The sequence below is a fragment of the Lynx rufus genome, unplaced genomic scaffold, assembly GCF_022079265.1.
Source record: "Lynx rufus isolate CCGP_SWC_20201006 ecotype Redwood Valley unplaced genomic scaffold, mLynRuf1.p SCAF_4, whole genome shotgun sequence".
NCBI lineage: Eukaryota > Metazoa > Chordata > Mammalia > Carnivora > Felidae > Lynx > Lynx rufus.
In genome coordinates, this window is record NW_025814856.1 from 122,825,765 (window position 1) to 122,840,809 (window position 15,045).

The 15,045-nt window shown below is 48.2% G+C and overlaps 1 protein-coding gene across 1 annotated transcript in view; it reads left to right on the forward strand.

Moving 5' to 3' along the window:
* Positions 1–1,520: 1,520 nt before the first annotated feature.
* The window catches only part of MINDY4 (MINDY lysine 48 deubiquitinase 4), a 110,074-nt gene continuing 96,549 nt past the window's right edge, over positions 1,521–15,045 (forward strand). Inside the window, exons 1-3 of the mRNA XM_047097363.1 lie at positions 1,521–1,583; positions 9,222–9,341; positions 13,550–13,785. Coding sequence (XP_046953319.1) covers positions 1,521–1,583; positions 9,222–9,341; positions 13,550–13,785 — 419 coding nt within the window. The remainder of the gene's footprint in view (positions 1,584–9,221; positions 9,342–13,549; positions 13,786–15,045) is intronic.

A 15,045-nucleotide genomic window follows, 5' to 3' on the forward strand; every position in this document is an offset into this window, starting at 1 on the left:
TACCACACCTGCCGGACTCTGTTGTCAGAACCCAACAGGGCACTGGGCAGATTCCGGGGACCCCAGAAACTCCTGTGGTCAGACTGACACAAATGCAGGAGCTCACAGACTCCGATGCTTACAGCCACTGCTGTGCAGTGATGTGTGTGTGATTTTGCACATGCATATATGTACGTATGCACACGCATGTCACAGAATCCTGTATTATGAGGTAAGGCCATCTAAATTGTCCCTCTAATGTAATGTCTGCTAAATTCTCCTCCACTCCCCTTTCCTCCCTCCCTTCCTTCTGGACCTCAGGGGCACAGAATTAATAATACATCTTGGTGCACAACATCCTCTCATCATTGGTCCCTGCAAGGCCATCTGTTATTAAACTAATAAATCAGTAGAAATACTGGAACAAACGCTTATGAAACAAACGCCCTAAAAACACCCAGAACTTTGACAATTACTTATATTTACCCATGTGGTTCTCCCCTACCCTGTGCCCCTTCCTCCCCTCCAGAAGCAATGGCTGTTTTGAAGGGAGTGGTCTTCACTCCCTTCCTCTTTTTACAAAAAAGCTTTACGGAAGCATTGTATCCCTACAAATTATGATTTTCTGGTTTAAGTTGTTATATGTTTACACAAAGATATGCTGTGTTTAGGCTTTTAGGGGTTAACTTTTCCACTCACAATTCCATTGCTAAGCTCCACTGAATATCTGAGTAGGCGAAGAGATGACAGCTGATCACTAGTGAGGCCAATGTTCACTGCTTGTCTGGGCTAATGTTGGTTTTAGGCCAGCCTGCGGCCTGGAGAAATTGTATTTGCTGGTACCCGGGTCATGCTCCGTAGCTCTGGTGTACTTACCGGCTCCGTTTTATGGAACTTGGAAAAGCATATTTTTATTTGTAAATGATTATAGATATTTGTAAAGATCGAGCCCTTATTTTGATGACAGCTGTGTTAAAATGCTTGGTGCTCAATTACTGGCAGCCTTATTAAAGGGAAGAAGGCACTAAGCGGGTGAGGCAGGGACTTGTCCTTTGATTTCAGCACCGAGTACGCAGAGTCCTGGGCCTCCTTGCCCCACGCAGTCCAGGCCAGCCGAGGTCTTTGGCTCGGTGAGCCCAGGAGCCAGCTGTGGTGCTGTGGGTGGCCCTCTCTGGGCCGCCTCACTGTGGGTTTACTCCTCCGGGAACAAGGAGGCAGGCATTCTCCCCATTTCCCATCTTGGGCAATACAGACTCAGCGTGGAGCAGTGGCTTGTTTTAGGCCCCCTAGATGGGCAGGCCAGAGCCAGGACCCGAGCCCGGAGCCCAAGCAGGGAACCTCGCCCCTCTCCCGCTTCCAGAAGCCAGAACGAAGACGCTCCTCCCCTTCCTCCCGCCCTCCCAGCCCGCGTGCTCCGGGAAAGGGGAGGAGCTCTCCCGGCTCCTGTGACACCGTCGCCACGGCAACGCGGCCATACTGGCCCCAACGGACCGGGGGTTCTGGGCTGCGGCGGCCGCGGCCTCGTGGGCAGAGACGGCGGCATGGACAGCCTCTTCGTGGAGGAGGTGGCCGCCTCCCTGGTGCGGGAGTTCCTCAGCAGAAAGGTGGGTCGCGCCGCCTCCGCCGCTCGGGGCCGCCGCTCCAGGGTTGGGGCGCAGTCTGGGGGTGCTCTGCAAGCCCCGCACTTCGCGGAGGGAGAGCCGCCCCTGCCGCCGCCTGCCCCGGGGATGCCCGACGGGAGCGCCGCTTTCCCGGCCTGCCGAGACTACATTTCCCAGGAGCCATCTGGCCCCGCGCAGTGCCCGCCCGCCACGCCGGCCCGCGGCCTCCGCCCTGCGCAGGCATCTCGCCCCTCCGGCGGGGGACGTGGCGCGGGACCCCGGGGACGGGGCCGGTGGGCGGCGGCCTGCTAAAGCACAGCCGCCTGGTCTGGGCCCCGTGGCCCGTCCCGGCACTCCCATCGCACCGGGAAAGAACGTCCTCCCCGCCGGGGGAACCCAAGGGGCTGAAAAGCGTTCCCGATGGGTGAACCCTTCAGTCGCGCTCCGAGGTTGCAACCTAGTTGTTTTGAACTTCCATTGTGTTGCACCGGAAGACTTTGCGGAGTACTCAAAAGTTGGGGAGGTCCTTAGCAGTCATCTGCAATGCAGGTGGGGACACCGTGGGAAAGAGGTTACTGCGGATGCCAGTGTAGGAACAGCCAGTATTCCTCATTATAACTGTACAGAGTGACTCACGGCTTGTCACTCACGGTGTCCTGTGGAGCAGGGGCCGTGGGCAGTTGTTTGGATTAAACATACATAGAAACAAAATCATTTTTTTTTTTTAGAGATTTTATTTTAGTTCTTAAGTAATCTCTACACCCAAAATGGGGCCGGAACTCACAACCTGGAGATCAAGGGTCACACGCTTCTCCCAACTGAGCCAACCAGGTGCCCCAACAAAATACTTTTTTGAATGGAAAAGGGGAAGGGCTTTGGAATCAGGTGGAGGGTTCAAAAATAGCAACTGGTTAGCAGTGTGAGCTTCGGTACGTTACTCACTGCCTCAATGTCCTTATCTGTAAAACAGGCCTAATAAGACTCACTCTGCAGATTTATGATGAGGACTAATAATAACATATGGGCCGGTGCCTAGGTGACTTCGTTGGTTAAGCTACCCAGTTTGGCTCAGGTCATGGTCTTGCGGTCTGTGAGTTGGAGCCCCCCATTGGGCTGTGTGCTGACAGCTCAGAGCCTGGAGCCTGCTTTAGATTCTGTGTCTCCTTCTCTCTTTGCTCCTCCCCCACTTGCATTCTGCCTCTCTCTCTCTAAATAAAGACATTAAAAAATAAATAACATATGGGCAGTCCCCAGGCATTGCATCTGGTACATAGTAGGTACCTGTGTTCAGCAGTGTCTACACCCCCATCTCTTTTATGCATCTGTTTTGAAAGTATCTTTCTTCGCTTAAAAAAAAATTTTTTTTTAATCAAAAAAATTAAAATTTTTAAAAAATGCAGTGTGTGTTCATTGTATTTGCTCTGTTTTTATGGTTACTTGACCTTCCGTCACCAAGTCCTGGGTGCACATTGGATATCAGTGACACAGCCTTGTGAGGCTGCCCACCATCATCATTTCTTTTTTAATTTTTTTAAAAAAAGTTTTATTTATTTATTTTGAGAGAGAGAGAGCACCAGCCAGGGAGAGGGGCAGAGAGAGACGGAGAGAGAGCATCCCAAGCAGGCTACCAGCGCAGAGTCCGATGCGGGCCTCGATCTCATAAACCAAATTGCGAGATCATGACCTGAGCCCAAGCCTAGAGTCGGATGCTTAACTGGCTGAGCCACGCAGGCGTCCCCCATCGTTTCTTTTAAGTCTGGGCCACCAAGCAAAGCTCTCAGAGAGTTTTCCCCCTGGCCTTCCTTTCTTGAGTACAAATGAAATCTAAAGTCCTCCGTGGATACCTGAGGCTCTCCCCTGTAGTCTGACCCCAGCTGAGCACCCCAGCGTTGGTTCCAGCCTCTCCCACTTGCTTTCCCCTGTTCCACTTGTGGCCCCCCCAAGTCTGTTTCCTGCAGGAGGTCTTCTTGGATAAGTCCCGTTGGAATAACTGACTTAACCTTGTCTGTGGCTTGCTCATTGACGGTCACGTTATAGTTTATACATCTGTGGTTTATACGTCTGTTTCTACATCTCACCCACTAGACCAGTCCACAGAACTGATGCCTGATCTGGGTTGAACCTTGGCAGTCGTCTGGTTCACTGGGCCTCCTCTCCCTGCCATTTTTTTTTTTTTAAGTAGGCTTCACACACAGCTTGGAGTCCAGCATGGGGCCTGAACTCACGATCCTGATATCAAGAACTGAGCTGAGAGCCAAGAGTTGGATGCTTAAGCAACTGAGCCCCCCAGGTGCTCCTTTCTCTCTCTCTCTCTCTCACTCTTTTTTTTTTTTTTTTTAAATCTGGGCACACTAAACCTCTGACATGAGAAAGGGGTTGCTCACAGTCACTCAGAAAGTTGTGGGGACGCCTGGGTGGCTCAGTCAGTTAAGTGTCTGATTTCAGCTCAGGTCGTGATCTCACGGCTCCTGAGTTCGAGCCCCACATCAGGCTGTGTGCTGGCAGTGTGGGGCCTGCTTGGGATTCTCGCTCTGTCCTCTCTCTCTGCTCCTGCCCCACTCGTGCTTTCTCTCTGTCTCAAAATTAATAAATAAACTTTAAAAAAAGATAAGGTTGTGTAGAGCTGGGATTGCAGTCCAGAGCGACTGCTTTCCTCCTCACCTTCTGCTCCAGAGCAGAGACCATGTACTCCCCTCCGGGCTTGGCCCCAGGCAGGTAGAACCTAGAGAGGTCCCATCGTGGTGTGAGGTACCTTCTAGTCGTCTGTTCGTTTTCTCAGATCCTCATAACCGTCCTGAAAGACAGGAATACCTGTTCCCTTTCACGTAAGGACGATCATGAGGAAACGTGCCCCTGGTGCACAGGTTAGATCTTGTCACATTCCTCTACTCAAAACACCCTCCACGGGCTTCTTACTTCAAGCAGAAGAGAATCTGAGGAAAAGCCTCACCAGGGCCTGCAAGGCTCTCTACGACCCTGCTGCAGGCCGTGCCTCCGACCTCACCTTCCACTGCTGCCTCACGTGCCCCCTACCCTACATCGAATCCAGCTACACTGGCCCCTCCAAGCATGGCCGGTCCTCAGGGAGAGCCATGATAGTCTCCCGCAATGTCAGGGCCTTCCAAGGTGACTCTTCTGGTGCCCCAGCCTCCCTCTCCTGCGGTGACTTGTCCCCATCCCACCTCCGTCACCCTTTTCCAAGTGGTCATGTCCTAGGCCTGTTGTTCCCAGCAGGGCACCCTTTCTGTCATCTGTCTGGGCGTTCTGTCATTCCTCACTTGCGGCTCACCTCCCTCAACAGCCCGGCATAAACTGTTCTTCAGTCTCACTCACGTCTGCATTCCACAGTTCCTGCCAGCTTTCCCCAGCCCGACCCCCTGGCCCCCGGCCCTGTCGTGACCTCTCCCCACTTCTTACCCACCCTTCATTATAGTCACACCCTCAACAACGTGCTCACCTCCTTTGCCCTCCTCTTCTTGCATCATAGCCCCCCACCCCCACCCCGCCCCAAGTTTTCAAATTCAGCCGGGCCTCCTCCATGCCTGCCCTGCAAGCTGAGCGAGGCTGGAGGAAAACACAGCACCGTGTCCACGTTTTCACGGCCCTTCACCATCCCCCCGCCCCAGGCATGCCTGCGTACCTGGTTAGCCCTCTCCAGCCCGTTCCCTCCCTCCGCTCTTGGATGACCGTTTCACACCTTCTCTCTCCTCCAATCCCAAAGCTTCTTCCCCATTCTCAGGTCACCGGGGAAGCAGAAGAGGTCTTGAGAAAACTCCGAGCAGCCTGTACCACCACAGTTGCTAGCCTTCCTGGGCCTGAGCCATCACTCCAGCCTCTGTCCGGCGCCTACGAGGGAATTCTCCATACCCCTGGGGAAGGCCACCCTCTCCCCGCATGCCTGTCCCTGCTAGCCTGCTCAAGAACACTGCTGTCGTCACCTCTTTATCGCATATATATTTTGCCTTTTCTACTGTCGCTCCTACAGAATCTCATCCTTACCCTCAAGTCCCTCCAGCTATTGGCCCATTTTTCTTCTCTCTTCTATAACCAAACCCCATGGAAGAGCTGTGTGTGCTCCGATTCTAATCCTGCTTCGGGCTTGCTCTAACCCACTCTAATCCGGCTTCTGTCCCCACCAATCCTTGGAAACAACTCTTGTCAAATTTGCCAATGATCTTTAATTTTCAGTCCTCACACTTCTTGATCTAACATTGTGTTTGGACAGTTGATTGTTGACTTTTGTGAAATGGTGCGGTGGGGGCGGGTGAAAAGAACAGCATGGACTGATTGTATTCTTTTTTTAATTTTTTCTAATGTTTATATTTATTTTTGAGACAGAGAGAGACAGAACATGAGAGGGAGAGGGGCAGAGAGAGGGAGACACAGAATCCGAAGCAGGCTCCCTCCTGGAAGCTCATTCTGCTTGGCTTCTGGAGACCACCTTCTCCCACTTGGCTTCTGCTATGATTCTTTGCTGGTCCCTCTTGTTTTCTGGAGCTGTATGAGCTGGGGACTCAAAGACTCAATCTTCTTGGCTTCTCTCATTTTCTAGATGCCTCTGCCGGTCTACTGGATCCCAGTGCTGTCAATATGCTGATCATTCCCAAATGCCTGTCTCTGGCCAAGGTCTCTCTCAGAACTCTTACATTCTTTCCCACTGCCGATTTTGTATTTCCACGTGGATATGCAATAAATATCTCAGCACATCCCAAACCTAATTCCTGATTCCCTCTGTGTCTTGCAATTTTCCCCATTTCAGTAGGCAGTGTCGCTGTCTTTCTGGTTGCTTGGGCCCAAACCTTTGCAATCATTCCTGGCTTTTTTCCCTTTCGTATACCCCACATCCAGTCCATCAGCCCATCTGTTGGCTTTAGCATCAGAGCACATAGAGCGCATAGCCACTTCTTTCCACTTCTCTTGCAACCACCCTGGTCCAAGCCACCTAGAGAGCATCCTAACTAGTTTCTGCTTAATACCTTGTCTCCAAAAAATCTGTTCTCAACCTAGCAGCCAGTGATCCTTTAAAAATACAAGTCAGGGGCATCTGAGTGGCTCAGTTCGTTGAGCGTCTGACTTCGGCTCAGGTCGTGATCTTGCAGTTGACAAAGTTTGAGCACCGCGTCGGGCTCTGTGCTAACAGCTCAGAGCCTGGAGCCTGCTTCGGATTCTGTGTCTCTCTCTCTCTGCTCCTCCCCCTCTCATGCTCTGTCTTTCTCTGTCTCAAAAATAAATATAAACATTAGAAAAAATTAAAAAAAAATACCATCAGTCCATGCTGTTCTTTTCACCCACCCCCACCACACCATTTCACAAAAGTCAACAAGGCCTTTCCTTATCAGGCTCTGGGCAGCCTCTCTGACCTCATTTCCTGCGACTTTCCCCTGGTCATGCGACTCTAGCTGTACTGGCCTCCTGTGACTGCCACGGGGCCTTTGCACATGCTGTTCCTTGCCGAGAACACACTTCTCCCAAGTGTCTGCATGGCCTGCTCCCTTACTTCCCTCAAGTCTCTGTTCTAATGGCACTTAATCATGAAACCTTTCCTGACTACCCTTTTATTAAAGTATCACACCTTTCCTTCACCCCCTCCTGGTCCTTTCTGTCTCTTGCTCTGCTAAACTTTCTCCCGCGCGCCCCCCCCCCCCCCCCCGCCAGCGTTTTATGTTTGTTCCCTTTTCCCCACCGAATATAAGCTCCACAAGGGCTAGGACTTTGATCCGTTTCCTCCTCTGCCTCCAGCAGCCGAACTAGTGGACCAGTGATTCGTTCCCTTCATTTCACAGATGGGAAAACTGGAAGATAGGAGTGAGCATAAGTAGCTGACTATGGAAAACAGTGTCCCTCTTCTGTGTCTCTGCTCTCCCCATTTTATCTGTCTCCATAGTAGTGCACGTCAGCAGCTGCTGCACTGTACGTGTACCCCTTTGTTTGTGGTCCGCTTCGCCAACAGAATTTCTGCACCCTGTGAAGGGGTGGGGTTTGTCTTATTCCTTATGTATCTCCTGCATCTCGAAGAGCCCGCCACCTAGTAGGTGCGTGGGAAATGTTTGTTGAGTCATGACGATTAAACGAACCAATGAGACCAAGGACTGGCTGATTCCCGAGGACATCCTTGCCCACTGCCCTGGTGGTTTTCAGACGTCAGTGTGTACCACGGTCCCAGCGAGTTTGTTAAGTGTGCCAAGACTTGCCGATCTGAACCTTTGACAAACGTGAAGAGTTATCTAGCAGAGAGGGACTCTCGTTATGGTTTCTGCCTCACTCCGACTGGAAGGAAAGCCGTGGGGAAGGTGCTTGCTGTGAGCCCCACCTCTCCTTCCAGATCCCTCTCCCTGGAGTGCCCACACATGCCCCTACCTTTTCCCCAACATGTACACCCATTTCTTTCTGTTCTCCCTCCTCAACTTCCTTTTTATTCTCTGTGGTTCAGGGTTGTGTTGGTACCTCTTTTTTTTTTCACAAATTCTTCTTCCCTCGTTTCATGACAGGCAACAGGTCTTGTCTTGTTTGCCCATCAGCGGGAGCCTCTGTGAGATTCTGAACACAGAGGCTGGGAGAGAAATTGAGGCCTGGCTAGCACTAGGGTCTGGATCGTGAAGAGCAGAGGGGCCCCTTGGTGCCAGGCTGAACTGTTTGTGAGGCATCTCTTCCTTCTCTACTGCTCTGTGATCACCGGAGCCTGGGGAGGTGGGCAGGTAGTCGGTTCTTTTCCAAATGAAGAAGCCAGGTTCCTGGGAAGCATAGCGCCTGTCATTGCCAGACTATGTTTTAGCTGGGCCTTCTGGGAGGTCAGGGCTGGATGACGGCAAGTAGCTTTCCTGGGAACTCAGCAAACGTTTACCATGTGCTTCCAGCGGGCCCCAGGCCTGACCTTGCTGACTCACAGGCTGGGATGGCGGAACCCCGTGTCATGTGATCCTACTGTGTTACCCGGGCAAATCAACCCTTGCTCCCACCTGAGAAAGGAATCATTATTGGCCTTTTGCTTATTTCTTTTTTCCTTTTGCTTATTTTTATTTGTTATTTATTTGTTTATTTATTTATTTATCTATCTATTTATTTATTTATACTTTAGAGAGAGAGAATCTTTTCTTTTAATGTTTATTTTTGAGAGAGAGAGAGTGAGTGAGCACGAGCAGGGGAGGGGCAGAGAGAGAGGGCAACAGAGGATCTGAAGCAGGCTCCACACTGACAGCATCGAGCCCGATGTGGGGCTCCAACTCGTGAACCATGAGGTCATGACCAGAGCCGAAGCTGGACGCTCTACCGACTGAGCCACCCAGGCGCTCCTCCTTTTGTTTATTTTTAAAGCTTCGTATTCTGTGGCTCCAAATCTGTCAAACCCAGAGCTCCTGAGCCAGCCTTGGGCGCGTCAGTAACCTGAATCTCACTTTCCTTTTCTTTAAAATGGGCCCATGGGGTCACTGTAAGATTCAGAATAATAATTATGAAGATGTCGAGTGTAAAGGTTATATAAAAATAAATTCTCAAGTCAGCTTCTGGTGCTTGCAGTATCCTTGCAAGGAAGGCAGGACAGGAATGATCATAATGAACATCAACAGGCTTTTGTTTATAACCTGCATCAGGGAATGAAAGGTTTTGGTTTAAAATGAAAAGAATGATTCCGATTTCTTCCCACAGGGCTTAAAGAAGACATGTGTGACCATGGACCAGGAACGCCCACGCTCCGACCTCAGCATAAACAGCAGAAACGATCTCCGCAAGGTTTTGCATCTTGAATTTCTCTACAAGGAGAACAAGGTACATGCTTTTAAGGTGTGGTGTAATGTTCTGGAACTGAGATTGGCAATGTCAGAGCACTCGTGGGCCCGGCCAAGCTGTTGGAGATGGGTGGCGGGAGGCTTGCCGTGCCTGTGGCCGGGGAGAAACAGACCCAGCCAAGTGCCGACAAATCCCAAGTGTGAGTTGGGCTTCCAGCCTCAGGGAGGCCCCAGGCCGCCCCTGTGGGCTTATTGCGCATGTGTGGCTATGAAGCTCACTTTGAACCTGGGCCTATGACAGTTATTCCCTGTGCTCCCTCCTCCCTCATGAGGCTGTGTTTAGTCAGACTAAAGAATATAGTGTTGGGTTATACTAAAATTTTCCATTCCCTGCCTGTGTAAGATTTTCCTTCTTCAGTTCTGAGTAATAGCTTATTTTTGAGTCCACTGTGACATTTAATTAGGCAGACCTGGGGCTTGGGCTCAGCTAACCCTGGTGCACCGGAGTTGAGGTAGCAAATGGAACAGCACTTCTTTGGTTGGGGGGCTGGGGGGCTCCCCTGACCCCTCGGCCTTGTCCCTCCCTCCCCCTACCGGCTGTTACAAGCTTCCACGGCATGGCGCCGTGTGCTTTTTCCTTTGTTGTGCTCAGCACACTTATAATAGACTGTGTGGTAGTTTAATTAGTATCTGCTTCCCGACCACCTTGGATGTGGCAGGAGGCCAGAGAGGGCATCTCTGTTGTTCACTATTGTATCCCCTACTTAACATGTTGCCTGAGGCCACGGCAAATGGTCCATGTGTATTTGTGGATTCTATGACTGACTGAATGAATGAAGCTACCATTCTGGCTTAATTGCTTTTTCTGCTATGAACACGGTATCTTCTTCTTCTTTTTTTAATGTTTATTTATTTTTGAGACAGAGAGAGACAGAGCATGAATGGGGGAGGGTCAGAGAGACAGGGAGACACAGAATCTGAAGCAGGCTCCAGGCTCTGAGCTGTCAGCACAGAGCCCGATGCAGGGCTCGAACTCACAGACTGCGAGATCATGACTTGAGCTGAAGTTGGACGCTTAATTGACTGAGCCACCCGGGCGCCCTGAACACGGTATCTTCTAATTTGCTTGAAGAATGGGCTCTCCAGTAGGTATTGCCTTGTGGTAGGGAATAGTGTCAGAGTTGGAAAGAATCTAATGATCATGCAGTTAAGCATTTATCATAATTTTTTGAAAAGGCAATAAAATGATATTTCCTGCAGAAGTCCAGATATGCAAAACAAAGAAGGGAAACCCCCTAGTTAGATTGTGGATAAAGAGGACTTGCCTTCTTGGCCTTTTAGGGCAGCCCCTCAGGGCTGGACTAAGCAGCTCTATTTTTTATTTTATTTTATTTTTTAAGTTTATTTATTTTGAGAGAAAGAGAGAGAGAGAGAGTGTGTGAGTGGGGGAGGGGATGAGAGAGAGGGAGAGAATCTGAAGCAGGTTCCATGCTGTCAGCACAGAGCCCAATGCAGGGCTCAAACTCATGAGACCTTGACCTGAACGGAAATCAAGAGTTGGACGCTGAACTGAGTCACCCATGTGCCTCAAAGCTTTGAAATTGCTGATAGAATGGGCGACCCATCTGGAGGAGCTGTGAGCCAGAGAAACGTGGCTTGTCAAGATCTCACAGTGACTTACAGGGTAGGGGTGAATCTAGAACCAGGTCTAATTCTCAGCCCTACTATAGTAATGGCAGTCAAGCTTCCTGTAATTGTAACCCTTTACTCAAACAATATCTTAGCAGATGAGGTTAGAATGGGAGTGGGACGCCCCCCCCCCCCCCAGCCCTCCAAGGCTATTTCTGAGACATCTGGAAAAACCTTAGAGCAGCTCAAAACCTGCCCTCGCACGTGTCACATAGCCCAGGGAGGAACCCAGGCCAAGTTTCCCTCAAACGAACAATGGTATCAACCTACAGGAACACTTAGGTTGCCACAAGTTCCTGTGCCTGACTTTGATGAGAAAAGGGCAGTGGCAGCCAGGTGAAGTCCTGGCATAGGTTCAGTAAAGACATCAGATCGATGCCCTTCATCCTTGGTCCCGGTGTGATACCGCTGCCCCTCCACCGCTTCTGTGTGGTCAGCTGGGGTCCTGTAGACCCCAGCACCAGACACTCAGCAGATCTCCATTGGCTGCATTTCAAGGCAGCAGAGTAGACTGTATATTTTAGAAAGGCTTTTCCATAGAAAGTGAGACGGGTAACCAGAAAATCAAATAACCCTGCTGATGCACTGGGATTTTTTATGTAAATGCAACTTTACTTAATTTCCTGGAATCATCTTTGCCATTCAAGTTATTTTTATTTCTGCACTATAATATAGTCTCCCTAAGGTAATAATTATCTGAAGATACTTAAGATATTTTCATTAGATCTTGGTAAGTGCCCTGATTATTTGATTTTTACAGTAGTTATTATACAATGAAATGAGCTTATATTTTACAGAAAGACATATTTATTAACCTATCTATCGCATAATGATTTTGACATTTGCACAAAGCTAGCCTGCTTCTAGGAAAGCCCTGCAATTTAATGTTAATTCCAGGAACTTGTTTTTCCCTATTAAAGATACAATATATAAAAATGCCAATGTAAAATTAAGTTTTTGAAAAATGGTGTCTAGATTCATATAAAGGCTGTGAAGAGCCACAAAGTATAATTCGTGTAACGCAGGACTATAAATCTCTCGTACTGAAAGAAAAATAGGACGGTCTAAATTAATTATGCAACGCCTTTCCCCTGACTCTCTTCCTTGTGAGTTTCATTTAGACTTAGACAAAATAGTTCTTTTGGGCCCCATTCTAAAAAAATAAAGCTGTCCCCTTATTTTGACTGCCTGATAAATCTGTTGCTGTTGGTCATAACCCATTTGGCTGCGGGTGTGGGTCCCAGGATTTTGCTGTGCAGAGCAGGGGAATAGGAAGAGGGAAGGACTGGATGTGCCTGAGGGTCCTCTCTGTGCCAGGTTCTTTGTCAGGCGCTATATTGCTCCGATTGCAGACTCACCAAATGTCCCATGTCTGACCACACTTCCCAACAGCTTGGTGTTCCTGGGCAAGTGGGGTGGGGACTGACACAGTTCCATGGCCCGAGGTCAGCCTGTGGATTGCTGCTTGGATAACTATGTCCAGCTTACTTAGGGGAATTTTAAGAGAAGTCAGGACTCCAATCTTTGCAATTCTGGCTTAGTAAGACACAGCAGGACCTGGGAATATATATATATATATATATTTTTTTTATTTTTTTTTATTTAAAAAAAATTTTTTTTTAACGTTTATTTATTTTTGAGACAGAGAGAGACAGAGCATGAATGGAGGAGGGTCAGAGAGAGAGGGAGACACAGAATCTGAAACAGGCTCCAGGCTCTGAGCTGTCAGCACAGAGCCTGACGCGGGGCTCGAACTCACGGACCGCGAGATCGTGACCTGAGCTGAAGTCAGACGCTTAACCGACTGAGCCACCCAGGCGCCCCTGGGAATATATATTTTTAAAAGCTCCAAAGATGATATTTGGTATTGTCAGGATTGGGAAATACTGATATCATTTCTTTCTAAAACCAACACTAAAGAGTTTCATTTCTTTCTTTCTTTCTTTCTTTCTTTCTTTCTTTTCTTTCTTTCTTTCTTTCTTTCTTTCTTTCTTTCTTTCTTTCTTTTTCTTTCTTTCTAGATTCTGGTGTAGATTGAGTCAATCCTGATGGCCTCTCATGTTTTTTTGCAATAGACTGCTGCAGAACAGTCCCTGTGGTCCCCAGTGTCAAGTGTTAAATGCAGAGCACACAACCTTAGAGCACATTCGGGTCCCAAGTATTTATAAACTTGTAGAGTTAATGATCCCGAAAACAGGTTTAGTTTTTTTTAAATGAAAAGATATCTATTTTCTAAAATTACTCCTAGGAGAAAAACCAAGAGGAAATTTTCTTGGGTATTCTTCTATTCATATCATATTTTATTACAGTTGTTCATCGGATCGCCTGACTCATGCATCGGATGATAGTTCTTTTAGGATAGAGATTTTTGTCTTCATCTCTGTTATACCATGGCACCTCACACATGGTAGGCAGTCACTGAATACTTGCTGAAAGAAAGAGTGTATGAATGAATAAGAAGCTGATAAACTATGTCAAAGAACTGGACTAGTCCTCTTTTCCACCTTTTTCCCCTGAAGTTGTACCTGTGGTTAATGATACTTTTTCTTCCAATGATAGGCAAAGGAAAATCCTCTAAAAACAAACCTCGAACTCATTACCAGATACTTTCTGGATCACTTTGGGAATACTGCTAACAATGTCACTCAAGAAACACCAATTCCTGCACTCTCAATTCCAAAGAAAAATATCAAATCACCACCGAGATGCTCAGAGACCACGCTGGTGAATATATATGACCTTGCAGAGGAAGATGCAGGATGGAGAACATCGTTGTCAGAAACAAGCAAAGCCAGGTATCTCTTCTTATTTACACTGTGAGTTAGTTTCCTATCACTGCTGTAACAAATGGCTATAAATGCCGTGGCTATAACAGTCAGGGTTTTCCAGAAAAACAGAACCAATAGGAACCAGCAGGATGTGTGTGTGTGTGTGTGTGTGTGTGTGTGTGTGTGTATGTACGTACATGCAAATATATACGCACATATATATGTGTATACGTATTATATATACATATATATATATATATTATTTTAAGGAGTTGGCTCACATGATTGTGGGAGCTGGCAAGTCTGATATCTGTAGGGCAGACTGGCACACTAGAAACTTAGGCAGTATTCTGTGTTATAGTCCTGAGGCAGAATTCTCTGGGGAACCTCAAGTTTTGCTCTTAAGGCCTTCAACTGATTGAATGAGGCCCACCCATATTATCTAGGTAATCTTCTTTACTTAAAGTCAACTAATTATAGATGTTAGTCCTATCTTAAAAACACCTTCATGGAAGCATCAAGGCTAGTATTTGTCCAAACAACTAGGCAACATGGCCTAGCAAAGCTGACATGAAATTTAACCATCACCGTGTCTTAAAGCAACACAAATATATTATCTTACAATTCTGAGGTCAGAAGTTCAAAACTGGTCTGGGTTAATGACAAAGTGTCAGTAGGGCTTGTTCCTTCTGGGAGTTTTTGGGGGCAAATCTGTTTCCTTTCCTTTTTTGGCTTCTAGAGGCTGCCTGCATTCCCTGGCTTGTGGCTGCTCCCTCTGTCTTGAGGGCACATCACTCCAGCCTCTGCTTCTGTCATTGTATCCTACTCCAGACACTGACCTCCTGCCTCTGTCTAGCAAGGGCCCTTGTGACTCCAGTGGGCCCTCCCAGATAATAGAGGATAATCTCAAACTTTAACACATGTGCAAAGTCCCTTTTCCACGTAAGATAGCATTCATGGGTTCTGGGGTCAGGGCATCTTTGGGGGGCCATTATTCAGCTTCCACATTGTGTGCTTTCCAATTCCTTGTTGTGGGGCACTGTTACCTTTCTCTGGAGGCCTTGGGAGTAGAGGAGGATGCGAGGGGGGATGCTCATGGTTCAGATGTTTAACATTTGTCAGGTTCAGGGGCTTGCTTCATTTGCATTTTCTTAAAAACAAAACAAAACAGGTACAGAATTCCCAAAGCAAGTTATAACACTGTAGAATTAGACACATCTGAAAAATAAGGCCTTTTGGACCTCTTGGGGAGAAAATGAATTGGGATTCTGGATTGAACCTCCATTA